The 26,050-nt window shown below is 45.8% G+C and overlaps 1 protein-coding gene across 8 annotated transcripts in view; it reads right to left on the bottom strand.

Moving 5' to 3' along the window:
- Positions 1-26,050, bottom strand: part of Rbp6 (RNA-binding protein 6) — a 1,213,208-nt gene that overhangs the window by 303,992 nt on the left and 883,166 nt on the right. For all 8 annotated transcript variants that reach the window (XM_076319893.1, XM_076319892.1, XM_076319894.1 and 5 more), the window contains one exon: positions 17,872-17,964. In XM_076319893.1, coding sequence (XP_076176008.1) covers positions 17,872-17,964 — 93 coding nt within the window. The remainder of the gene's footprint in view (positions 1-17,871; positions 17,965-26,050) is intronic.

The following is a 26,050-nucleotide window of genomic DNA, read 5'->3' as shown; positions in this document are numbered from 1 at the left end:
CTCCAATTTATTCCGTGTTTGGACTCGTTTTGATCGGGAGAGCCTCGCGAATCTATCGACATCAATGTTGCAAAGATTAAGTGCAACATTGAACAGTTCTTAATTTTGTTATTAGGCAATTCGTAAACGGATCTCGATCATCGACTGATCGTTGCTGCGCATTATTTCTTCCTCGTTTAATCTTGCTGTATCTATTCACTGCCTCTGTTCACAGAATCTACTGTATCTATTCACTGTCCTCTGTTCACAGAATCTACCGTATCTATTCACTGTCTTCTGTTCACAGAATCTACTATATCTATTCACTGTCTGTGTTTATAGACACTGACTAATGGAAGGACGATGTAGATTAGTGACTGAAATTTAAGCGAGACGATTCTTTGGAAATTTAAACGAGCATTGCCGTATTTGTTTCTCGATGTACCATGAAACTCTATTTACGCGGATCCAAGGACAAGTAGATCGTGTAACCGGGTAGGTTTGTACAGGGATGTCCCAGAAGGAAACCGAGCGACTTTACCGGTACATTTAGTAGACCATTCGAAATCAAAAAGGTCGTATACGCAACGGGTCTTTGTTGTTTTTTGGTTTTCAAGATAATCCTTGTTTACTTTGCTCGAGTATTGCGCGAAATGCGAGCCAAGGGCGAATTGCAAACTGTTGCAAGTGACGGGATCGGAAATGAAATTACTGAAATAGAGTAGCAACGATCGTTAAAACTTCGAAGTATTCGTTTCTCGATGCACCGTGGTACGATAGAACTCCATTTACGCGAACCCAAGGACAAGTAGTTCGTGTAACCGGTAGGTTTGTACAGAGTGTCCCAAGAGGAAACCGAGTAACTGTACCAGTATGTTTGTTAGGTCATTCGGAATCAAAAAGGTCGTACACGCTACGGGTCTCGTTTGTTTCGTTTTCGAGATAATCGTTACCCGAGTATCTCGCGAAATGCGAGCCAAGGGCAAATTGTAGACTGTTGCGAGTGACTGAATTGGGAAATAAAATTAACAAAATGGAGTACCAATGATTGCTAAAATTTCGAACGGATGTATATTTAGGAGAAGGTGTGTCGTTATTTTGAACACCTTCTTTAGGATAATAGAACTTCGGAAGAAGTTTACTAAATCAATGAATATTTCTTTTCGATACACGAATGAGTTACAAATTTTCCCTCCGAAAAGTCGATACATTTTTATACCTAATGTATATGCAGTTGATAAATTACTCTCTCCTTATTGGATTATTATTTATTAAACGAAACGATAGAGAGACGTACGCAGTACCAGATGCATCTTTAATATGTCACGATGAGCAATTAAGTGTATTTAAATTTTCCTATTCGTTTTGCAAAATGCAACATTCGCTCTTTTAGTCACTCGTACGGAGTTAAGGTAAACGAAGTTCTACCGTAAATCGATGCGTACGTCGAGTGAAACGGAGGGACCGATTTTTGAAACAAAACTCTCGCGCAACCTCTGAATTTATTTATCGCCGAAATTTACCGAGCATTTTCCATCGGTTGAACCTTGCGGTGAATTACATATTTAGATCTCCCAAACCTCTCGACTTTCGGTCCATGTACTTCCAAGTTCTTCGCTTTTGTGCTTCCAACTTCGCGAGTTCAACGTCGAACTCGTTAAACATGTACCGAAGTCATTAACGAATGAAGCTGCGTCGGCAAATACTGTTATTGTTTTCCGTAAAATCAACTTCGGGATCTTAGCGGGAGTTAACATTTAACTTGGAAGTACGTGTTTCGCGTACGAGGACTCCGCGTCGCGATACAAAGATCCGGCAACCGCGATATTCAAGGACGTAAGGGGACCGAGACAATTACCGTATAATTAGCGGGACATTCCGTTGCGGTGGTCGATGGTGGAATTTGAAAACGATTTTTCGCGGGCAAAATGGCCGGAACACGCGATATTTACGGGCGTTCTCGCGTATGCAGCGACGATTTCGCAATGCAAAGTTAACGAGGAAATAAGAGACGGCGCGGCGCGGCGTGGAGCGGCGTGCGGGTTGAAAATGGCGCGCGTTCTGCGTTGAAACGGCACTTCGCGCGAAATGGCCTGCACGCCCTAAAACGAGCGAGCAAATACTTGCGCGATAAACTGTTACCTGGGAATGCAAATGGCCAGCGTTTACCGCCCCACTCAACTTTTTACGGAAACGACTATCGCATTTGAATCAATTCTAAACAGATTTCTGGAAACGCTTTCCTACCGCTTTCATCGTCGACTCGCGATGAATATTTAAACGAAATCTATCGTCCCGCGAACAAAGTATTTTTTTCCTTTCTCCCGAATCGAGTTACGCGGTACGCGCCACAGAGAACGATATTTAAAAAAAAAAAAAAATCCTCCAACACGAGACTCGAATTAAATCCTCCCAAATTGAACGGTACGCGATCGTTCTCTCTTGTCGAATTTGTGCTCGATTTGCAGAATCAATGTACATTTTCATTCGGGAGTGTTTTTAATCTTTCGAATCGTAATTTTTCACAGAATGGTCCCGCGACGCGTAAACCACGCGAAACATCGAAAGAGACGTCGTCGTCTCACGCGAACGAAAAACACGCACGCGCGCGTTGCCCGTGAATTATAACTAATTAAATTCAAACGCGGTACGGGGTAAAACGGTGTCCTTGGCAGTATTACAGTCAACATCGCGCAATTATGAATCGCCGTAACAGATAATTATGGTAATACGTGATTACGAATTAGCGGTAACGTAACGTGAATTTATGTAATTATTACAGTAATGAATCTGCTGGCCAACATGACTGATGCGACGGATTTCCCGTAACGGACATAGCAAATACGTAAATCTGTATCACGATAATTACTGTAATCAAGTAACCACGATTCCCGTATTGACAGCAAACCAAAACAGAGCACCGCCGCGAGATGGTTCAACATTTCGTCGATGAGGAACACGTGTGGACTATCCGTCCACGAGCATTTTCCATTTCGCGGGTACGCGCAAGATTTTATGCGATCGAATCAAACGAATTAGAGAAACGTCCGTTGGTTTCCTGATCGTGCCCGGGATTCAACAGAGACAATTCCAACCGAATAAATTCATCCCCCTCGGACTCGCCATTATCAAAATTTTCTGTATATTGAAAACGACACAGGGAACGCCCGAATGCACGGATTAAAACGAAGATTAATGCTCCGTTCGGTTTGTTTAACCTAATTTTCGACCGGCTTTGTTGCCGTTCCGAATCCTTCCAATTAACGCAGTTTCTTTCGGTATACATAGTGCGGCGTGTTTCCTAGCGCAACCGGAGAATGGAATGATTTATCGCGATTAAAATAAGACGAAAACGCGGGGAGAAATATTCCAACCCCCTAGGACTATTGTTTTTCGAGAAAAATAAGTTTGCAAATCGTTATGTACGTTTGGTCTGGCTCGACCGGAGTGGAATTTTCATATCTTGGCGAAAATTCGCGGGAATAAAATGTTCAAATTCAAATGCAAGTATGATCCTCGTCTGAAATTATACCTAGGTAAGTAATGTCCAATTAGAGTGTAAGTAGAATATTTTTTTGCTCGTATTATTGCGGATGGTGGCCATTTCGAATAATACATCTTTCTTTTTTTTATTTATCCATCACGCGAATAAATTCTAATTCGTAATTTAAGATATTGATAGTTCGTAGAAGCACAATTGGTAATAAGATTGTGTGTCTGAAACTCTTACCGAGAATTTCGCAAAAAAAATAAAAAGAAAAAAATGAATCGAGTTCTTGATCATAATCGTGTTATCAGTATACGAGTATGTATTTATTCGCAAAAGTATCCACCGTTATGTTACATATTGAATTTTAAAGTTAGAATTATGAATTTCAACGTATTCGAACGTGCCTTAATTGAAAGTTTCATAAGATTTACATTACGTTAAATTAAAATCGGTAATTCCAGCTTTGAAACTGTCTCGTGATACTGTCACAAATACTTTTTTAAATTTCTATTTACTGATAATTCCCGATAATGCACTCGTAAACGACTATCAATCATCCGGATAGTTCTTTATCATAAAACTCACAGTGTCTCTCACATTGTTGAGAATCTCACACGTGAGAATGAAATAGATTGCGTGTGGTTTGGAGAGGATCCGAAGTGTTTGGAATAGACGAGCGAGCGAAGCGTGAAAGAAGAGCGATCGAGATAGCGCCATACTGGGAAATTTTGAACATACGTGACCAAACGCATGGCATGGTGTGAGAGGGATTAAGAATCAGAACGAAAGGGAACGAACGCGTGTGAGGATATAAGGTGCGAGAGAATAGTGTTTAAGGCAGGAGTCATTGTTAGGTAGTTGAAGCATGTTATGTCGCGTAAAATATTTGGTTGTTCGAGAAGTGATTTCATTGGTTCGAAAAGTCATTCAGTTGGAAAACTATCGAAGCGTGTCGCGTCGCGTAAACCAAGAACAACGTAATCAGCGTAGTCAGCGTAGTCATTAATCGCTTATCAATTCTTCGTTAACGTTTCGTTCCTACTACAAGCTCATTCGATACACAGTACATCCTGGAACTTCGTTCACCCATGTTTTGTAACCACCGATACTAAAGAAATTCCTACGATGTATCTATAAAATAACTTACAGCGAGTCCAGAGACAACAATCGTCCCTTTTTCACTGTGGTCGAAAAACCACGCACAGTGGAAGCCGAGAGCGTCGATAAGCCTCTTCGCGAATCGAACGCAATCTCTTGGCGACAATAACCGGCTGATTTTCGCGCGACGTCCCTGTCCCCCTTCTATTTCGTACCACCCGCGCGCACACCCCAGCCATCCCGTTTTCCCCGGCGGTGGAAAACCACTCCCGCCATGAATTTTTCCGCACACGTACCACTGTGCTGCCTCCACCCCTCCAGCCCCCTCCACCCCCGTTCGCGCACTTCTGCCACTTGCCCTGTGTCCGCTTTTTCCCTCTTGCCGTCACCGTCGCGTCTCCGGCAAGGCGCGATGCTTTTTTCCTTCAGCTCCCGGTGCTCCAGTACGGCGCAACGCAGCTGGTTGGTGATTAGTGTGCTCATTACGCCCGACGCTAATGATGCTTGCATCGCCAGACAAAAGCTGCGACAAGCATGCATACGAGAGTTGCGAGCTGCGACGTCTCTCATCCCCCCAACCCTATATATATATCTCTCTTTCTCTCTCTGGTTCTCACCCTGTTCGTCTCACTCCGTCCCTGCCCCTTCGGTGTCAGTCTGTACCCTCGCATCTCGACCCCTCCTCGCTCGAGAGAAACGCGTACTCGCGAAACCTTCGGAGCACGGATTCCGTCTCCGAGCGAGCATCAAGGTTTCCTCTTCCACGTTTCGTCGCGAGCGTCGTCCCCGCGACGACGAGGACGCTTCCACCGAGACGTCGACAGCGACGTCCACGCGACCCTGCGGTGGACGTTGCACGGACTCGTACTTGACCCGTTCGCGAGCGATTTTCTTTTTTTTTTCTTCTTCTTTTCTATTTTTTTGGGGAAAAATTTCAGGGTCTCGAGAACCCCGACGTCCTCGAGTCGAGGGGGGCGACGGCTCGATGAGCGAAAACGAGAGTATTTGAGAATCGAGTTTTCGCGAAGACGACACTCGGGAAGGTTTTGAGTACTTTAGGGAGATCTTTTTGGTAGAAAATTTATTGTTATTCATTGTGTAGTATGTATTGCGTGTTGTGTAATATATATTTTGTATTAATTTGAGAGGAATGGTGGGTCGTGAGTTCTCCCTCGCACGATTGTAAATTGAAATATTGCTTTCGCTCGAAATTGGTGTTATTTTGGGACTCCAGAATCGATGGTCGAATCGTTCGGGTGGTTTCTGTCAATTATACGAAGATTTTTCAACAAAAATGTAATTGTAGAGTAAAGGTGGGTACGAGTTTCTCACTCTACTCCGTTGCGAATTAAAACGCATCGCTTTCCCGAGGAATAAGTATTATTTCAGCAAACGAGCATCCGACCCAAGTTAATTGCTTTTTCTATGAAAAAAAAAATAAAAAAAAACAAGAAAAAGAAACGTGTTTGCGGTTTAAAATAATAATTCGCGAACCACGAGGGAGAGGAAGGCACGAAACGACGCGTGTAAAAATTTCGGTTGCCGTTCCGCGAAAATTAATAGAGTCGAGGCGTTCGATTATACGAACTAATTAGACGATTTGAATGGAAGTGTATTTCGCGGAACAAAACGGGCGCCCGCTTTTGGAAGCGTAACGCATTTTAATTCTCACGGCAACATTTTAATTGCGACGCTCTGAAGCACAATTAGGATAATGTTTTTAATTTTTCGGGTGGAAATTTTTTGCACTCTCCGCGACGAAACGGGTGAGTATTTTTAATGAAAAGAGTCCCCCGACAATAGAATTTCAATCGTTATTGAATCGCGTTACGGCCCCCCACCCGATTCCATTCCGTTTTTTTTTTCTTTTTTATTTTTTTCAAATAATTCTTTCGCAATAATTACCGTTAACGCGACGAAACACAAATTTCATGTCTCTCTGGCCCAGAATTGCCGTGAAATATTATTCTTCCCCGTAGATGTCGGTTGAATGCAAAAATTTTTAAACGCGACATTAAACCACATTTCTCTCCGCGCCGTGACGTGCTAATAGAATTTAATAAATGGCAATGTTTATTTATTCCCCTTTCGACTGGAATTTATTTTATACGAAACAAACGGTAACCGGTTGCGTGTACGTATACAGAAACAGTTTATTAACATTTCATTTATCACGTTAGTGTGTCGCGTAACAAATGTACGCGCGTATAATTACAGCACGGGAAACCAATTCGTTCGAACTAACGAGGAAGCGACGTTCGCGTATATTTTTCATTTTCTTTCCACGAGTATTTTCCGTTCGAGATGCTTTTAATTGGTCGTAATTCCACGAACAACTTTGCGTCATTCGTTGCAAAGCGCGACGATCGAACGTTTCCGAAAGAAATTTCAGAAATACGTTCACGCGCTCAATACTCGCTCCGTAATACTTTTATAACTGTACTTGTTCAAATATTCGAAAGTTTACTTCCGAATTTACCGAAAGCTATGCAACGTTCGTTTGATTCCTCGTTAGAGAAACAGTTATCGAACGCGGGACAATCACAGTAACCGACAATGAGAAAGAATACGGTTATTCGAGTTTCGAAACGAGTAATAATTGTTTCGTTCCAAGTGACAAAGCGCAGACGAGATACAAAGGTAGGCAAACACTAATACTAAATTCCGCAAATAAAATACGACGCAATTCCCGCCGGTTCTACGTGCACAATAAACGTCCACCAATGTACGTACTTTCCCACGAATTAGTTATCCAAATCTGTTCAACACGGCCGCGAGAAACGTGAAAAAATTCCGTCGTTGCTAACCGAAAACCCAACGCGAAATCTTGTCTCCGAAGATGGACGAGTTTAACCGGTTAAGAGAAGAGGTGGTAAGCCAAGGGTGAGGGGGGAGGACAGGGTGAACGCGATCTTCGTCTCGAGGGGGTAAAACCGGAACGCGTCACCACGACCGTACCGAAACACGAGGAAATTAATAAATTGCTCAAACTTAAGTCGACCCCCTAAGTGCTGGAATAAAGGACCTTCATAAATCTCGTTCCACTGGTCCCACCGTCTTCTCAGCCAGTTCCGTTCATCCTCCTGATGAAGGAAACGTTCTCGTCGTCGTGGAAGTCTTCCACGAGTCCCCTACCCCCTGCCAAACCCTTGTCCTTCGAGGCTGAACGATTTCAATAAAAAAAGAAGAAGAAGAAAAAGAAGAAAAAGAAAAAAACGAAAGAACCTGCACAAGGAGCCCGTGTAACGCCACGAGACAGATTAGGGGGTAGTCCAAGGGGTAGCCGGGGGTATAGGACAAAACATCTAACGCGAGATAGGGTAATCACTTGACACGAGAGTAGAGCGCTTTAAATCCTCGTACCTCTCCGGGCGGATTCACAATTAAATTCTCTCGGCCGCGTGACCATAAAAAGGGAAGAAACGGTGGATCCGACAAATTGTTTCCCCGTTTCACGCGCGATAACGTTTTAAGGACGAGACCAAGGGGGTGGGGTGGCTAGATAGGAGGTGGAGGAGGAGATGGAACGGCCGAAACAACGTCCGAAAATGTTAATGGTAAAATCGATGCGAGGGCGGGCGTCGTCTCGCGGAGCAATTAAATCGGGAAACCTCCGGCGATAATAGCGGATTTATTACGAACCATTGGCAACCGACAGATTCCTCCTACCAGTGGTTACCAGATTCCCATAACCCCGCTCGCTCACCTCTCTCCAGACGAAGGTCGCAATTTTTCGCGAATAACGTTCTCAATTGTTTCCAACCCGACCGATGAATCGAGTCCGTGGAAGGGTGAGCGAGGATCGCGGTGGTAGAATGGGCACAATGGCCCGGCAGCCATGATTCGCGCCTTATCGAACAGCCTTAATTGCGTTTTTATCGAGGATAAAAAATGAATCCGTGAAATCGGGTGAGACCGCTGGGTTTACTATCAACGCCGGCAACGCTGCCGCCTCCTCCACCGCCGCCACTGCCGCCGCCACCGCCACCGCCGCCGCCGCCGCCGCCGGTTGGTTCGGGTGGCGTTGGTCGGACGATGATGGTGTCGGCGGATACAGAACGGTGACGGCGGGCGGGCGAAGGGGCGCGCGGAATGAATAGCAACGTGAAACAAAAGCATCGGGTTACAAATGGCGTGTATTCGCGACGGCATTGTTTTAAATGGCTGTCAGACGCCCGGAATTTATCCCGTTTTGCTACGTGACAAGCGCCATTAAATTTATTTATTCATCCGCGCAGGCGCGCGCCACGCGCAACGAAAAATACCCAACGATACCGACGACTACCACTGGTCCTCCCCGTACACCTATTTCCGTGTGTTCCACAGGTGAGAGAGGAACGAACGATTATTAGCGATTCGTGGAAATGGCCGCGATCTACCTGTAGACGAGCGTTATTCGTATACGACGTTGGCTTCCCTCGTTTCCTGATAACGGAACCAAGTGGTCCAGGTAGCTGCACCCGAGCAGTTCGCGAATCTGTTTCCGATTTCTCGCTTCGAGATCGAGACCAGGGTGAGGGGAACGAATTTTCTGGCGGTTTCGATCAGAAATTTTAATTTCGTAAGGACGCGAGGAAGGATGTGGAATTTTATTTAGGGAATGTACCAGGGAATGTACGCGTTGAACGTGAAATTTTAACGAGGGATCTTTCTATAGGTGGTATGGGAATTGATTTGTTTAGAACATGTACAATGGGGAAATATTGAAGGTGAAATTTTAACAAGGCATCGTTCTATAGGAAATATGAGAGTATTATTATTTAAATAAAACGTAATGGGAAAATGTGAAACGCGAAACTTTAATAAGGTGCCATTCTATAGGAAGTACGAGAACACAGATATTGAAAAAAATATATATATACATTGGGGAAATACGAAGCGTGAAGGTTTAATAAGGTGTCACTCTATAGGAAGTATGAGAGTATAATTATTTGGGAAAAATGTAATGGGAAAACGTTGAACGGGAAATTTTTACACGGCATCGTTCCGTACGCGAGAAAGTGTGGAAATAGAGGTATTTGTGGGAAATATAATAGAACAGGGTTCGAGTGACAAAATTAATCGTGAAAGGAGAGTAGACTCGACTCAGAGAACTGAAGTAACACACATGCTATTTCGAGTATTTTTGGTAAAAAATCTATCTTTATCGAAATTAATGTTCCCATGAAGAGACTCGACATTAAACTCCCATACATTTACGCGCAAACCTTTTCACATTCGATTGTATCTCGATCGCTCTCCCCAGTCGTTAATCAATACTTTCGTCAGTGTATAAGCTCGTGAAATGCAAATACCGATTTTAATCTACAAAATAGCGTTCCAACTTTCACATTTCGCCCACTCGTTACGGACTTACGCCCTTTAGAAACCAACGACTTTCAATTTCTCGTTCTGTTGTAACTCTCCCCTTTCCCTTAAAGAAACCATTCATAATTCCATGGACACTAAAATAAATCCTCAAACAAATTCAAAGAAAAAAACCAACAAATATTCCAACGCGATCCCTTACGAGCGCGAAACGGGTATGTAAAAGTCGTAGTCGTGGAATTGAAGTTTTTAAAAGTGTTGACTCGTGCGCGAGTAGGAGCTGAAAGAATCGAAGAACGTTCTTCCTTCGATTCCGACTATTCGCGGTAACACCTTGTACCAACATTCGATGACGTTACGATCGCGAAAATACGAGCGTGGAATTTATCAGGATAAGACCGACGAAAACTCTTTCGTTGGTTCGTTGGTCGAAACGAGGAAACGTTTCGCGTCCGACGTATTCCGCCACCTGGAACTCGCCGAACGAGCTCGCGTTGAAAACACAAAGGATTTCGTACTGTCGGTAGGTAAAACGGACACGATAAATAACAACGGGACCGAACGATCCCGAAAGAAAACGGGAAACGAAGCCGCGATAAGTGGCTACGCAAACCGAAATTCCCTGTTTGTCCATGTTTCGACAAACAATGGCACCCCGCCGCCGCCGCTATTATCCATCAGCACCGCGAAGAAGGTGCGCGAGGCGCGGCCAGCAACACAGTAATTATAAACTTGACGCGGGCTGAATAAACGAAGGGATTCCAGCGAGATAAGTAAACACAATACATTACAGAGGAAGTCGAAGTTTCTTGCGAGCGGCCGCCCGATAAAACGAACCAATCTTCCTGCCTCCAATCGGCCAATCTCGATGACGTAATTGTCTTTCCTCGGCGAGCTTAGGAAAGCGAAGGGTAAACTTCCCGGAGGTTTCCCGGCCGGGCGCATCGTCGATAAGCGATCGTCGGGTGTAGCTCGAAGTTCGGTTTGCGGGCGCGGAATTAAACAAGCTTCTCGAGACGATGGTTCGGTGGTAGGGGGCCAAGGGTAAAAAGAAAAAAAAAAGGAAAAGAAAAAAGGGAAAGGAGGGGGAAAAAAAAGGAAAAAAAGATGAAACCGACGGACCAATCCCGGGACGCGTTAATTCTTAATTTCTTAATTTCAAGTCGACCGTTATGCGCGGCGTCAAAGAGGTCTCGGGGCCTACGCTACGTAACGACTCCTTCGTCTTCCACCGCCCCCCTTTCCAACCCCTATCCTTCTTGTTCGACTGTCGAACGAAGCGAGTCGAAAGTTGAAAGCGAGTGCAATTAAGCCCCTTGGCTCTTCGGGGGTCCATTCATTTTTCAAGGAACGTCGTCGAATACCCTTATCTAAGTTTTAAATCGCGGCCGCCCTCGACATGCGACGACGCGGGGTCGGTCAGTGCACGGGAGCTCCCTTCTCTCTCCTCTCTCTTTCTCTCTCTCTCACTCTCTCTTTTTCTCTGTCTCTCTCCCGTGAACCGACGAAAGGTTACAATTTGCATCGAACGCGGTAATTATGTGTGGTCAGGTGTTAAGCCGTGCCGCTGATTGTCGCGCGCGGTATAAAAATTCATGAAAGTGGCCTCGATGAAAACGGGCGTTCGTTCGTCCATTGCCAATTTCTCCTCGGTTCGTTACCGGTCACCACCCCCCAATCCCCGCGCCCGTTGCTGTTCCCCGAAACACGCTCGATACGGAGCGAGATCGACTCTCGACGCGATCGACGTTATCGAACGACGAATCGGAACCGGGGGCGCCGAAAAAGAATCGGGAGACGGAGCGTATCGATACCAGGATCGATCCCATCCCGGTACGTGTCATCGTATTTTTTGATCAGTATCGAAGGCGAAAAGTTATCGCTCCGCGATCGACGCTAGCCGATTTATTACAACCTTTGTCCGTATTTAGAACGGAGAGATACCGTGGAGGAAGTTTTTGTAACTTTCGGTAAGTTCTACAATTGCGCGCTAAATTTTCAAAAGTTGCAATTGCTTTGTAAATGGAAACACCCGTTTGCAACTATTGGAACAGATTTTTATTGCACGAAAAGAATAGATAAGGATGAACCGGGAACGAATCATCGTATATTTTTGATATCCTCGGTACCTAGCGAGGTGTTCCACCGAATTGAGATAAAAAGAGAAAGCACTCTGTAGATTTATAGAGCAAATCCTCGATAAGGTTTACACTCGCGATCGCATCGTTGTTTGCGATCGACCCCCTTCCACTCGAGTGTACGATTTCTTTCGCACGAAGGAACGGTTCGCGATACAAGTAAATGTAACAAAGTTAGCTGGCAATATCGTCGGTTTCGTCGGACAAATCAGTTTCGCCATTTCACCGACGTGGATTTATCTACCCTCTCCACCCACCCCCTTCCTCTACCCTTCTCCTGCCACTGTTCCCTTTATCGCGCGGAAAACGAGGCCAAAGGGCGAAAAGCTGCCAAAAGTGGTACGAAACTATGCGACGTACATTCACGATTCTTGGAGCACTCGCTTTCTCTATTCCGCTTGTTTGCCAATATTATCGGGAAGCCTTTGATTTGTCGAGGGATTAGTTATCGGGTGCGAATGCAGTTCGATCGTTCCGAAAGGCGAACATCATGATTGTCGCTCGAATCCCGATATAAATAATCGACGGAACCGCGTTTACTACTTTCCATAAATAACGAAAATGGAGCGGGAAAATACTGGCCAAAATGTTCAATGTTCCGAAACCAACGAAAAAACCATTGAGATACGGTCAAAGCGTTCGGGTTTAGTACGAAAGAACTACCAAACGATACCTCCCGGCTTCGACTCGCTCGAGTATTCTTGTTAACTAGAGAAGAAAATGCACGTTCGGACAGTGGACGAACGATTTGAACGTAATTTACATTTCGAGTTGTGAGAATTATCGGGACGCGAAGAAAACAATGTAGCATTTTTAATACAGTGTATAATCCAACAATGGTACTTGTTGGGATGGTTCCCAGCAGTTGCGCGCAATCTTCCAAGCAAGCAATATTCGTGCTCAACGGTGGCTATATTTGTAACGAAACTTTGAAATAAAATTTCTCGAAAACAAAGAAATATTCAAAACATTCCATACGAGGGAAAATTTTATGAAAAGTAAGTCTGGAATTCGAAGAAAACTTGCATCAACGTTCCGATTAAATATCGACTCGGCGCAATATCAATTTCCCACGATCCCTCTCTAAATTTAAATCACAATCGAGGAAAGCAACGAAACGAAGATCGAGATCTCGATCGAATCAAGATCGCTGCCCCTTAACTGGCAACTCCCCACGGAGCAGAAAGAAGACTCCTAACTCGATCGTGCGGTACGATGAAATCACGATTCGCTCTCTCGCGAGTAGGAGCGCCTTTTACTTGGGGTGGGTATCGCGAGGAAGCTCTGTATATAACGAGTTTACCGTGAACGCCGTTAACTTCGTAGGACCGTGCTCGCGGAGCAACGGTATTTCATTGGCAGAGATCTCGTTGCCCTTAGTTCGCGGTGTCCGCGAGATACGTACCCGAGACCGTAGGGGTTGCGGAGAACCGGACGGACCGACCGACCGACCCGGAGCGCCCGACAAACGATATAAGGTTACGGGGCAGGGTTTGGTTCGCAGTTCGTGTGTTTACGGTCCAAACACAGACGCGTCTGTTTGTACAACTGGACGGGATCGTCGGTATCCCGGGTGTGTGCGCGCGCATACACGGCCCCCACCGGTTCGTGCGCCAGTGGCACGATCGCGAGCAGACCCCGCTCGCGGTACGAACGCGAATCGAATCGTGGAAGCGGCACGCGTGTACGAACGGTGGTTCCCTCGCCCGGGCAACAGCTGCGCGTGCGATGCACGCGTGTAGACGTGCGCGCACACGGTCCGTACCGGACGTGCACGCTCGATCTTATCTCGGTATGTGGGTCAGACGAACGAGGAAAACGAACTCGAGCCACCGCGAGCAGGAAACTCCACGTTCGGGACCGGACGAGAGACTTTCAACGAACGAAAGAGAAGGTCGGACCAAGAGTGGGGGGAACGCCTCGAGTGGAGGGGGATACAGAGACTCGAGAGGCCGGAGAGATAGTGGCCCCGATATCGCTCGAATCCACTTCTGGCTCGTGCCGCGAACCGCGGACGAACCTTGACGTCTTTCATCCCCCGTTTCTTCTCGACTCTTCGTGCTTCGGAAGCACCCCTCCTTCCTGCGCGACTTCGTGGAATCTCCGGTGAAACGTCGACACTGAGACGACCGTTTCAAACGAATTTTCCGACCGAACGTCCCCCGCGTTCGTATCGCGGAATGCGATCCAAGGGTGTGCATTTCTCTACGCGCACGCTACTGTGCGCCGTTGCTTCGAACAACACCCGGTTATGGTACCCCACCGAACGCGATTCTTTCGTAACTGGTAATTACGAAATTACAGAGACGTTTAGAAACGTCTCGAATTGATTCTTACAAAGATGGAGATTCTACTGAACTTTAAGGAAATAGAAGAATGATATCTCAGAGGGCGATGTTTTGTATTAGAAATGAATTTTGGAAAATTTCATCGGTGATGTTGTTTCGTTCAGACTATTTTGGACATACGTATAGTTTCTCCAGCACTGTCGTCGCGTTCTTTGCGCTTTCAGAGTTTCAAATTGCCGCGCTTTCCTCTATTCTTTATTTCACGGTTCGTATAGTTCAATACGATTGAAGCGCAATCGCGTGGATTGTGTACGAAAATGTAACGCTCGAGAGAATAATGGCGAAGTTATTACCAGGTACGCGCGAACCGTAATGTGAAATACAAATTCTCCGGTAGCTGTCATCTTCGACGGCTTGAATTCGAATTGCTTGAACGTAATCCGATACGAACCCGCGTACACACGATCCGCGGTATCGTATATTGCGAAATCAGTTCGGGTTTATTACGTGTAATCTACTCCCGGTCGGACAGTCGTTCGTTTCCCGTAACAATTTCACTTTCACCGCGGAAGATCCCGAGGTGCCAGAAAAAAGTCGTACGGTGGTCGTTATTACCAATTACCGAACCGTTAAATCTATTTACTTCATCGCCAGAACGAGAAACGATTTCGGGCAACTGCCACCGTCTCGTAAATCACGCTCAAGCACCATTATCTGTCTCATACACCGAGCCGATGAATCGCGACGGCTATTATCGAGGCGACAGAAGCCGGAGAAGTTCGCACAATAACGCGTAATGGTCCGCGCAGCCTCGCCAGAGGTCGATAAAGGCTAATTAGCAGAAATCCTCGTCTCAGGTGGTCCTTCTACCAATTCCTAATCACTTAACCACCGGCGAGAAGGGCGTCTCGAGTATTCCGGAAGTTCAATGAGCGCCAAAGGTGGCGCGCGTGATACGTAGCCCGTGTTCGGCTGCCAAAATCCTGATTGGCTCCAACGGCTGTCCCGAAGTATTTGCCGACAATCCGAGTACGAGACGTGCCACCGACGGAGCAAATATCGAGACTGCGCACTGATCGTTTCCAGAATCATACCTCGGCTACGGACTGACCTTAGAAGCGACGTGTCCGAAGCGACTTTTGAGCCGTGAACGCGGTAACAGCGGCTGAGAAACACGAACCTTGGATCTCGTGATACCTGACTCTTGGGAGAAATTCATTTTCTCTTGTAATGGTGCAACGTAGCCTTTCGTATCCGAACACTCGTTAGTCGAGAACCCTGATATCCGAACACTCGTTGTCCAATTATCTTAGTATCCGAGTAATCTAATATTCAAATGTGTACAAATATCATAGTATTCAAATATCAAAGTATCCAAGTGTCCTGGTATCCGAATATCCTAGAATTCAAGTGTTCTGGTATCCGAATATCCTAGAATTCAAATATCCTAGATTTCAAATATCCTAGAATTCAAATATTCTAGAATTCAAATATCCTAGTATTCAAGTATCATAGTATCTAAATATCCTAATGGACGAATATCCTAACATAGAAATACCTTAATATCTAGTGAAGGAATATCCTAGCATAGAAATACCTTAATATCCAAGTCAGAATTATCTGAATATTCTAACATCCTAGATCAGAACTCTCGTTATTCGAGTATGGTAGCATCTGAACTTCATTATCCGAATACTTTTATTATCTGAACACCATTTCGTAGCAATGCTTCCCCACGTATAACGTTTACATACAATACGTGTATACTTTCCTCCGTTGGACCAAACGAAACCTGATCGCAACTATTTAGTACGAAGCTAACATTATGTGGAACGAAGCTGCTAGGGCACATATGTGTTCTAACACAAGGGGCGGGGTAACTCGATACATTCATGGGTAGCAGTTTATAGCGCGAAAAGTTGTTGTCTCACCAACCGGCCAACTCATCGAGTACCTCGCGTACCGATCGTGACTTGCTAGAAGTATTCAACGAAGATTCCACTTGATGCAGTGAACGGAGACATAACGCAATTAATTCCTTCGTTTCTACCCGAGGGACAGATCTACGTCGTCCTTTTAAAAATTGTCCCGAGATTCGAGAAAATCTACCTCCGATGGTTAAGAAACAGAAGTGTCCTCGGTCGGGTCCGAGCGACTGTTCAAGAGTCTCACTTCGTCACGTTCGCTCCAAATGGATGAAAAAGATTTTGGTCGCAAATGGTAGGTCTGGACTCGAGAATGAACTCCACCAGGAGTGACTCGACTACCGATAACTTTATTTTAATAAAATATAAGGACGTAACGAGTCGAAGTGAGCAATGTCACTTCCTTCGTTCCTTATTTCCTTCGCTCTCCCCGGTAACTTTTACACCAGACGGGGTTCCCCTTCGTGGAATTATTCCTCGTGATCTCGATTCCAAGAATTACGCGAGGAGTTAGATAACACAAAATTATCACCACGGTACTCGAATACGCAATCATCGACTCGACTCGTTTCAGCGAGCAGTGTGTTAATCGAGGGCGCTCGAAACATCAATTACCTGTCCACGACGTTGAAATATTCCCCAACGAAAGAATTGACCGTTCAAGATCGCCTTCATCCACATAGAATCGCTCCAGATCAAATTTTAACGTTTCTAATAAAATTACGAACAGAGATCTCGATACCGGAAAATGTGTAACGAAACTTACAAAAGGGTCAACGATCCGGTGACACGTTTTTCTCGAACATTTGCTCCATATTAAGATAAACAAAAAGTGTATCACCCAATCCGATGGGAGTAAATTATACGTGTCCTTCACCAGCCGAACCATTTCGCTTTACATCCAAGTTCCTCGCCGAATCGAGCTCGAAACTTTAATTCTCGTACGGTATCGCAGGAGTGTAGAGATCGACGAAACGCGTCGCGAAAAATAGAAAAGTGCGAACGATCGGTGTTACGGTGATCCAAATTCGTATCGATCTGATTCGCTGTACACCGGTGGCTCTATTCAAATAGTAATATCCAGGGTGAACGCGTAAACGGAACGTCGGGCGTTCGTGTCCCGTTGGCAATAAAAGCGGACGGGAGGGGCACGGCCATTAAAATCGCTGAAACAATAAACGGCGCGAATTGGCGTGGGCGCGGACACGCGTTCGTTTCCACGATTGGCCCCTGTCAAATTTTGCGTTCCACGTTCGGTGGCGTCGGATTAGACGACCGCACGCCCAGGAAATAAGCAGAATGCTGAATCGTATCGACAATGTGTCCAGCGCCGCGGCGCGGCGCGCTGAAAATAATGATTTAACCGGTCCTCGTGACAATGATCACCCGAGCGATGCCCGTGACGAGGAAAAGCACCGAGCGCGGCCCAATGATTTTCGGCCACAATGACGAACCGTACACGACGCAACGCCTACACGGCCGACTGTCATTGATGTACGATTCGCGTGTCGAATGTTTGTCACCGGTCGACGAGCTCTCCGCGCGACAACCCAACGCGCGTCGTTACACTTGGCGTCATTCATCAGCGTTTCCTGCGTTCACGGGGTGTGTGTTTACGGGGATGGTGGGCAGCTAGGTGTACTCACCGGGCCGAATTGTTCGAAGTAGTTTTTGACGTCCTCCAGCGTCGTCGGTGCCGATAGTCCACCGACGAATATCTTCTTTGTCCTTGTCACCATCTGCCAAACAGAGAAAACGGAGAGCGTTATTAATAACGTCGTAAAGACACGGATGGAATGTACAGGTGGTAATATTGTTTGAGGAGTCGAGACGGATCGAGTGGTCTGTTTGTTTACCGGGGAGAAGTTTTTATTAATTTGTATAAAGATACTACTCGAGGTACACTCTCAACGTTGGTGTTTTTATATGTGCATACGTCGGTCATATTTCGTTGAGGTTTTTTCTTTTTCTTTTAAAGAAGAATCGAAACGAGACGTTTGCATAAGTTCGAAACTATTTTCCACATCTCGTTACTCGAACAAGGATTCTCCAGTTCCCATGGAAATTTGAGTCCCAATGTAAATAGAATGAAAACGCGCAAGGTTTTCGGGAGACACGAAATATGAAACATCACGGGTGAATAATCGATCGAACGCTTTAATATAGATTCACGGTAAACCGCGGCGGTGGGTAACCAATATCAACGAATCGTTTTTAAAATTGTTTAGTTAAAAGAATCTTTCAGATTCCCGAGCGCGCGGTTTCTAACCGTAGAATCGGTGTTTCTAGGCACGTGTGGACGGTTTTTGTAAACTGCTATCGATCGACTCGCATGCACGTACGTCAGTGGTACCTACACACTGCCCCATCGAAACGTAGGTGTTCGTATTTGGCACGAAAAATGGAATGCACAGGAAGCAGAACCGATATTTTATTTCCTTCGCGAAAATGTGTCGAAATTCATTACCATATTTTCAATAAATTTTACTAACCGAGCGTCAAAACAAATTTTATTAAACGGGTTCACGCTAGAGCGCGCATAAGAATCATGAATATCGCATTCACGTTGAACCGGCGCGATACACGCCGCAAAAATAAGTTTCCCTCCTCCTCCGCGGCGGAGGAGGAGGGAAAGCTTTGGGGAACTTTTCACTTTGATCTCCGACGATGGACTTCGCAAGAATTGGAAGTATCGTGATTTTAAACAACGCGAGTTATTACTTTCGGGAAACGAAGTTCCCAACAATTTTTCCGTACACAACGTCACGTTACGATACAGTTTTTCCCTCGTTTTATTAAAAAGTCGCCTTAGATCGAGCTTTATCCGCGACTATTATAGGTACTAAATTCGAAGCTTCGGGGTAACCTGAAAGGATTCCGTAATATCATTTGAAAATATGTTTACTTTGCAGATGTACGGCTGCGAAAATGTAACGGGAATAATACTCCTTTCAAAGCGTGTTTAGGGAGGAAAGAACTGGAAGTCTGTGGCACACAGAGGAAACGGGAGGGACGGCTGAAAAATGGTACGGTCGTGCTTAAGAAATTGATAAGGAGCTGATAAAATATGAATGGCCCCCGTCGAGCACACCGCGCCGTTTTCACGGAAAGGATCCTTTCTTGGACGACATTTTTCACATTTGTTTGAATCGGTAATGTCAATTCCGATCGCCGCCAACGTATCGAACCGTCCTCTATTCCGCGAACCGAGGAAAAGTTATCGTATCTGTTAATATCCGATAAAATAATCGTGCTCGATAGTTCCTAACTTTCCACGAAAATTTCTACTACCCAGAAACGAATTTAATAAATACTCCGACCGAATTTCCACGATACGCAATTCGGATGTATCTTTCTCGTACGATTTATTAACAATAACTTTGATAAAATTGATATTTCGCGACAAAGTAGGTCAAGACAAACTGAACGAACTTGTACGAAATCGAACGTAGGTGTAAGTTAAAAATAAAAATAATTTACATATACGATGATCTTAACGACGTGTTCAAATCGTTTCGATCTTTTCGTGTGTGCATAAGTGGTGTTCGTTTCACTTACTAATATGTAATTTCTCTTATAACGTAATTCTTAAGAAGTTTCTGATATCAACAATTATAACATTACCTTCTACCGTTCTTTGGACATTTTTACTAACTGCGAACTACTTGCATTCGTTATTGCACCGAAAGGATCTCGCTTTACACACTTTTACACAGCGCCGATATTATCGAGCATATAATTTTCATCGTTCAGTTTTTCCAATTTATACGAATACCCAGAAAACAAACGATATTCGCCATTTAATTTTTACCCGCAGTAAGAATATACAAGGTACACGCAAAATTGTGTACTCGTGATACACCGGTGGAAGTCGTTGAAGAGATCCTCACCTTTGGTTCTCGAGTTCTCGTTTATTTACCGATCCAAGACACCTAATGCGCGAATCATTCTCTCCAAATGTTTCTCCAACGTTAGCGGTATTAATAGGTGTCCCAGATTCTACGCGAATCGGAAACCCATCTTTCGAGTAGTCCCTACGGTGACAGACAACATACCACAATTACGAACACGGAGCTACTCGTGCGCTCAGCCGAAACGAGGTCTCCATTTTCTTCGACGCATACTCCCACCGCGACACGCAGCGCGGAAAAGCGTACCAGTATCGGAGCAAAGAGCCCGGTACGCGGCATCCATATTGAAAAGTTTTCCGCGAATAAGGAGACCAAAGTGGATCGAGTGTATAGCTACGAGCTACATTCAAAACGGAATCTCTGAAACTATATACGAGGGAAATCCGATGTCTCGTATCTCGCATAGTTCCTATACTCCTTGAAACGTTGATTGACGGATCCCGCTGCGACGGAAACAACGCGAACGCCTCTCGATAGTCTTTCACGTTTTCGCGACGAGATATCGCGACGGACTTTAACGGGATAGTCTGGTTCGGAAATTTGCAAAAATTCCACCGTCTATAAATATTTCCTCCAAGTCTTGGGGATAAAGAATAAATACATTCGCGTATATACGCATCGAGAAATCTGTACAACACCTACTCGAAGTATGTAATGGAAACATTTGTAGAAAAATTGGACGGATGAAAGCTACGCGTCAAACGAATACTCGAAAGAGTATCGCATCGTGGAGGATGCAAACACGAGAAGAATATCGTCGCGCGCGGAATAAAGACGTCGCTCGAGAATCAGCGCGGCGACATCGCGACGCGGTGAAACTAATTACCAGAGAAGCCCGGGCGAAGAACGAAACAAGGAAAAAACGGTACTCAGACGGAACGTCTTAATAACACGATCGCAACGTAATAAAGTCCGCCGCGCGGAAAATTTCGCAGGGAAGCTAGCTACCCGCGCGGCAGCGGCTGCTGGATCTAGAAGGAAAAGAGAACGAAACGCGAAAGAGGTGGGTACAGGAGGAGGAGGAGGAGGAGGAGGGAGGACGCGGCGCGGGGGCGCACTGAATACAGCGGAAACGGCAGAAGAGGTAAACTCTGGTAATTTCAGTGATGGCTGGGCTTAGACCTCTCTATATTCGGTGAGTAACGCAAACCCCTAGGCGCAAGTCCTTCCACCTCGTGGTCCTGAACTCAACCCGCTCTCTTTCTAATCCCACCCCTCCGCGTGCTCACGCTCATCCCTCTGTCCCTCTCATCTCATGGGAGGAGGGTGAATATATATGTGGGTGTATATATATATGTATATATATATGTGTACATGTATATATGGGTACATATGTATATATATATATGCATATATGTATGTATGAATGTATGAATGTATGTATGTATATATATGCATATATGTATGTATATATGTATCTATGTATGAATGTATGTATGTAGGTATGTATGTACGTATGTATGTACGTATGTATGTATGAATGTATGTATTGTATGTATATATGTACGTATGTACGTATACTTATGTATATACTCGCGAGCCCGTTCGTGAGGGCTGGCTAATCAGCGAAGTGTATAAAGTCCCGGGGATGAAAATAAAACGGGGCTGGATCTCGAAAATTAAATAAACGACTCGCCTCGATTTCGTCGGCGAATACCTGCTCGCTGTGAAAGAACTCGAGAGTGACAGACGGCAGAAAGGCGGACGTGGAGGGTGGGTGGTGGATGTGGGAGGTTGAGGTGGCACGGGTAGAAAGAGGGACCCCCGCCGTAGGGATCGCCGGAGAGGGAGGCTCGGTCCGCGATGAGAGGGGGGCACAGAGAGCGAGAGGGGCGTGGCAAAAGGAGCGAGACGGACGCGGATAAATAACGAGAAGAAACAAGAGGGAGAGAGGGTGCACGAGGCAAAGGGGAACCACTTATTCGAATGAAGTTGCAGCGGCGGCGGCGGCGGCGGCGGCGGCGGCGGTGGCGGCGGCTCACTTGCCACGGCTTGGCCGGAAGCGCCGAAAGAGGGAATTGAAGTTTCCTGATATCCCGCCGCCACCGACGCCAACGCCGACGCCGACGCTGGACGGGTTTCGGCCTAAGAGCTGGCCGAGCCGCTGAAATTTTATTACGCTCCGCTACGCTCGGTCCCGTTTCGTAATGAGCACATTGTCGTGCAAACGAGACACTTCACCCCGGCGTCTCCGCCGCGACGCCCGGAGGACACCCGCTCGGGCTCGCGAGAACTCTTTTGTCCCGCGCCGAGACGCCCACGGATTGGCCGCGCGTGAAAACGCGGGCCCGCCCGCTTCTGATTACTTTGTCCAAGTTTCGCGGGATTACGGGGACTTCGCGCGTTCGCGGGACGAGCGGTGGCTGGTTGGAGGAGTGGTGAGGGGACTGGAGCAGTGGTGGGGAGACTGGAGGAGTGGTGGGGATAGGCGATAAGCTAGACCGCGCGACGACGCGGACCCACTTGTCGGAGAATGAGAGTAGTGGGGATACACAGGGTGTATCGTGACGCGCTGGGCCTCATGTTAGTGGATCGGAAATGTTACGAATTTCTTTGCATTTCGATCGTGGAGTTTGGAGCAGTTTTGCGAGTGTTAATTGATCCGAGGAGGGGTATTTATCGTTGAGTTATAAACACGTTGCATGAGAAATTGTTTATAGAGATTAATCGAGTAATAATTTCCACGGAAGTGTCGAAGATGAATCCAGCTTGGGAATGGATAGGTAAAGACGCTGGAGTAAGATTGCAGTAATATAAACGTTTAAATGGAAATGCAAAGAAACTCGATTAAGATTGTAATATATTTGTCTTCCACTTTACTCGCGAGCTCTACTGCTTCTTACGATGAAAGAAGTTTATACGTGCTCTATCCGACCTTGTTCCCAAGTCACAGCTAAGTTGTACTCCGGTAATGTGTTCACTTTTAGAGGAATCGCTCGAAATGAAATTTAATTAGCGAACACGACCGAATTCGAGCAATTTAACTCGCGAGATGTAACAATCGCCAAGATCGTCGGATACGAAGAACTTGTACCGAGTTCGTTGGAATCAATTACACGGTCCACGATTAGGAATCACCGCGTCGCAAAAATGATTACAACTCGGGAACAAGGTCAAACGGGACGCGTTCGTACGACTCGTTTTCATTGTTTTTGCGTGCCAAATCCGACGCCTAAATGGGTCCCACATGTTACGATACACCCTGTATATGTCACCGCGGAGGGGTGAACAGCGGGCAGGGGAGCTCGAGTCGTTAGCGGAGATAAGAGCGGATAGCGCCGGAATGGTAATGGAAACTCGGGGAGTTCCACTTATTATGCCGTAGCATTATGTAAATACCGGAAGGCTATTACAATTTTACAACTTACTAGGAGTGGCTTTATAGTTTCATCGCTTCAGGGTCCGTCTCGTCCTCGTCTTTCGTTCTTCGGTTTTCTCGCGGACCGAGACCAACGGACCTACCGTCTGTACAGTCTCCTATCTGGGCTTTACTGGCCCTCCCAATCTCCCCCTCCGTTACAAAAATGAAATTGTGGCGCGGAAGAAGCCGTAGAAATTTCACCCGAGCTTTGGGAAAACCTCTGTCTCTCCATCCCGTTGGAAAACCGTCTTTACGGAGGCTCGTATACACGGATGCATAATAAGGTGTTTAATTAATAATTGTACGGCGGAAGCACCGAGGGAGCCAAAATTGGAGAGATTTTTTCATTTATCGGGTGCCATTTCAACGATAAACTTGGTAAAGGGCAACGTGTCGACAGTTCCCTTGCGATTGAAAAGCGTGCCAGTGGCTGGCGGAATGGTTATCTCCGGACATATTTTCTTTGGCGAGGGCTTAAGTGCATAAGTGCGTTTTGAATAAACTAAACTGCGCAACGGTGTCGCAGGAACTCTCTTACGGTTCGCTATCCACGTCGAGTGGAGTAAAGTTACCTTTGTTTCCATTTTTTCAACAATTTCTAGAATCGTACCGGACCACGACTACGCACCGTTTCAAATTGAATTAAATCTGCATAGTGCATAATATTGCATTCGCTTACAAAGTCCTGCACGGTATTACCCGTCCTGAAATATTGGCTTTAGTTTACTATTTCAACTTTTTACCAGTGTCTATTAGAACTAACGTTCTTCTCCGACAAGGATTTCACATCGTACGCAAAATTGCGTAATTAAGAATACTTAAGAGCGTTTGATATTTTTTCATCTTGTAATAGCTTTGAGCGTAAATTAATTCGCGCTTTGTCCGCGTGCGACCGAATAGTGTAAACGTTGTACATTAAAGGATTTTCTAGTTTATCGAATAAATAAATAAATAACTAGGCATAGGTTTACTTCATGGTGGATTTTTACAAAGCTGTCGTATAGGATGGAATCCCCCGTTTAAAGATGGAACAACAACGGAGATTTCGAGACCCCAGCATTGCGTAAGGTTATATATTCGCTGGAATGTTTCGCCGTCAAAAATGAACAAAGAAAATTATAATAACGCGGAGTGTAGCCGCGATAACGATAGTTTACAAACTCAGCGAAGATTTTGAAAGTGCTTCTCATTGTTTCGACACCCTTCGCGGTAACACCGGTGATATTATTCGGTCCGGGGTAAGGAAGTTTGGAAACTTTGTGGATAAAACTACCGCGGTATCGTTGAAAGACATTAATTACCGATTTACGCGGGTCAACGCCACGAAATCCGTAGACGTTCGAGTTCCGTATGAAATCTGAAGGAACGTCGAGTTCCGCGGTGACAAAGTTATTTTTATGTGTTAGAAATCGCCGTTCCGGATCCGCCGTACGATCATGAATATCGAAGCGTATCGAAGACGCACGCAAATACCGTTCGGAGCGAGACGACGTTCGACCGTAAAAGTTTACTTTCCGCGAACGTGGAACTAGAGAAGGTAGAAAAATTGATATTCATTCGATACTCACCCCCCACCCCCACCCCCTCCCCGCCCCAACGCCCCTCTCCGCCCACCGCGTTAAGATCGAACGTCTACGAGTTCGAGAAGTAATTCCAATTGAAACGCCGTCAGCGCGCAGCAGACGTCATCGTTCTTAATGTCAAACTATACATACGTATATATATATTTAATAGATCGCGGCGAAAGGCAATTTCGTCCTGGCAGTCGATTAATCCATCGGTTCGACAGCCACGCTCGCGTAACGTGTGGTCATTTTTTATCACCGGTTCTCGAAACTTTACGAAGATAAAGCGAGAAACTTCATCCCCCACGAATCGTCGACGCTCAAGAGACGGTGAAGACAATCCATCAAATGAATTCGGGACCCGAACAGGAAGAGAGAAAGAGAGAGAGAGAGAAAGAGAAAAAAAGAAGGGAAAAGACGAAGGCGAGTCCGGATAACGATGCTCGGGAGGGGGGCGGCTTATCTTCGCTCGTCCCATCGATGGTTGTTAATGGTCTCCCATTACGGGGATACGCGTGCATATTCCCCGATTAATCTCGTAATCGGCCGCGGTGGTGAAAAAAAGTAAAAAAATCTAAAAAAACAAATAAACAACGCGAAAAAAGAGCGAGAGAGAGAGAGAGAGCCGCGCGCAGCGCCCGAAACACCGAGGGCGAACGAGAAGGAAACGAAGGCGCGGAACAAGGGAAATGAGTAAAATAAATATTGGAATAAACGTTGGCGAGTGGGCGTGCCAGTTTCACCGGACCCAACCGTTAAATCTGCCTCGCGAGCGCGGATATTGTCGCGTGGAATGGCAAGGAAAACGCTTTGCTCGTTCGCAATTATTGTGAAAGTTTAATCGGCCGCTCTACGCCGCGCTGATGAGACTGCGAAAGCACAAGTGTATATACGCGTCCGGTATATCGCGGGGGAAACTTTCCGAATCGTGTCGTTCAAAAAAATGTTTCGCAATTTTTGCCCGCCCCCGTTGCTCCTGGGTCCGCTC

The sequence above is a fragment of the Ptiloglossa arizonensis genome, chromosome 9 (genome assembly GCF_051014685.1).
Source record: "Ptiloglossa arizonensis isolate GNS036 chromosome 9, iyPtiAriz1_principal, whole genome shotgun sequence".
NCBI classification, from domain to species: Eukaryota; Metazoa; Arthropoda; class Insecta; order Hymenoptera; family Colletidae; genus Ptiloglossa; species Ptiloglossa arizonensis.
Note: the sequence above shows the minus strand (reverse complement) of the source record. Positions and strands in the feature narration are given on the sequence as shown.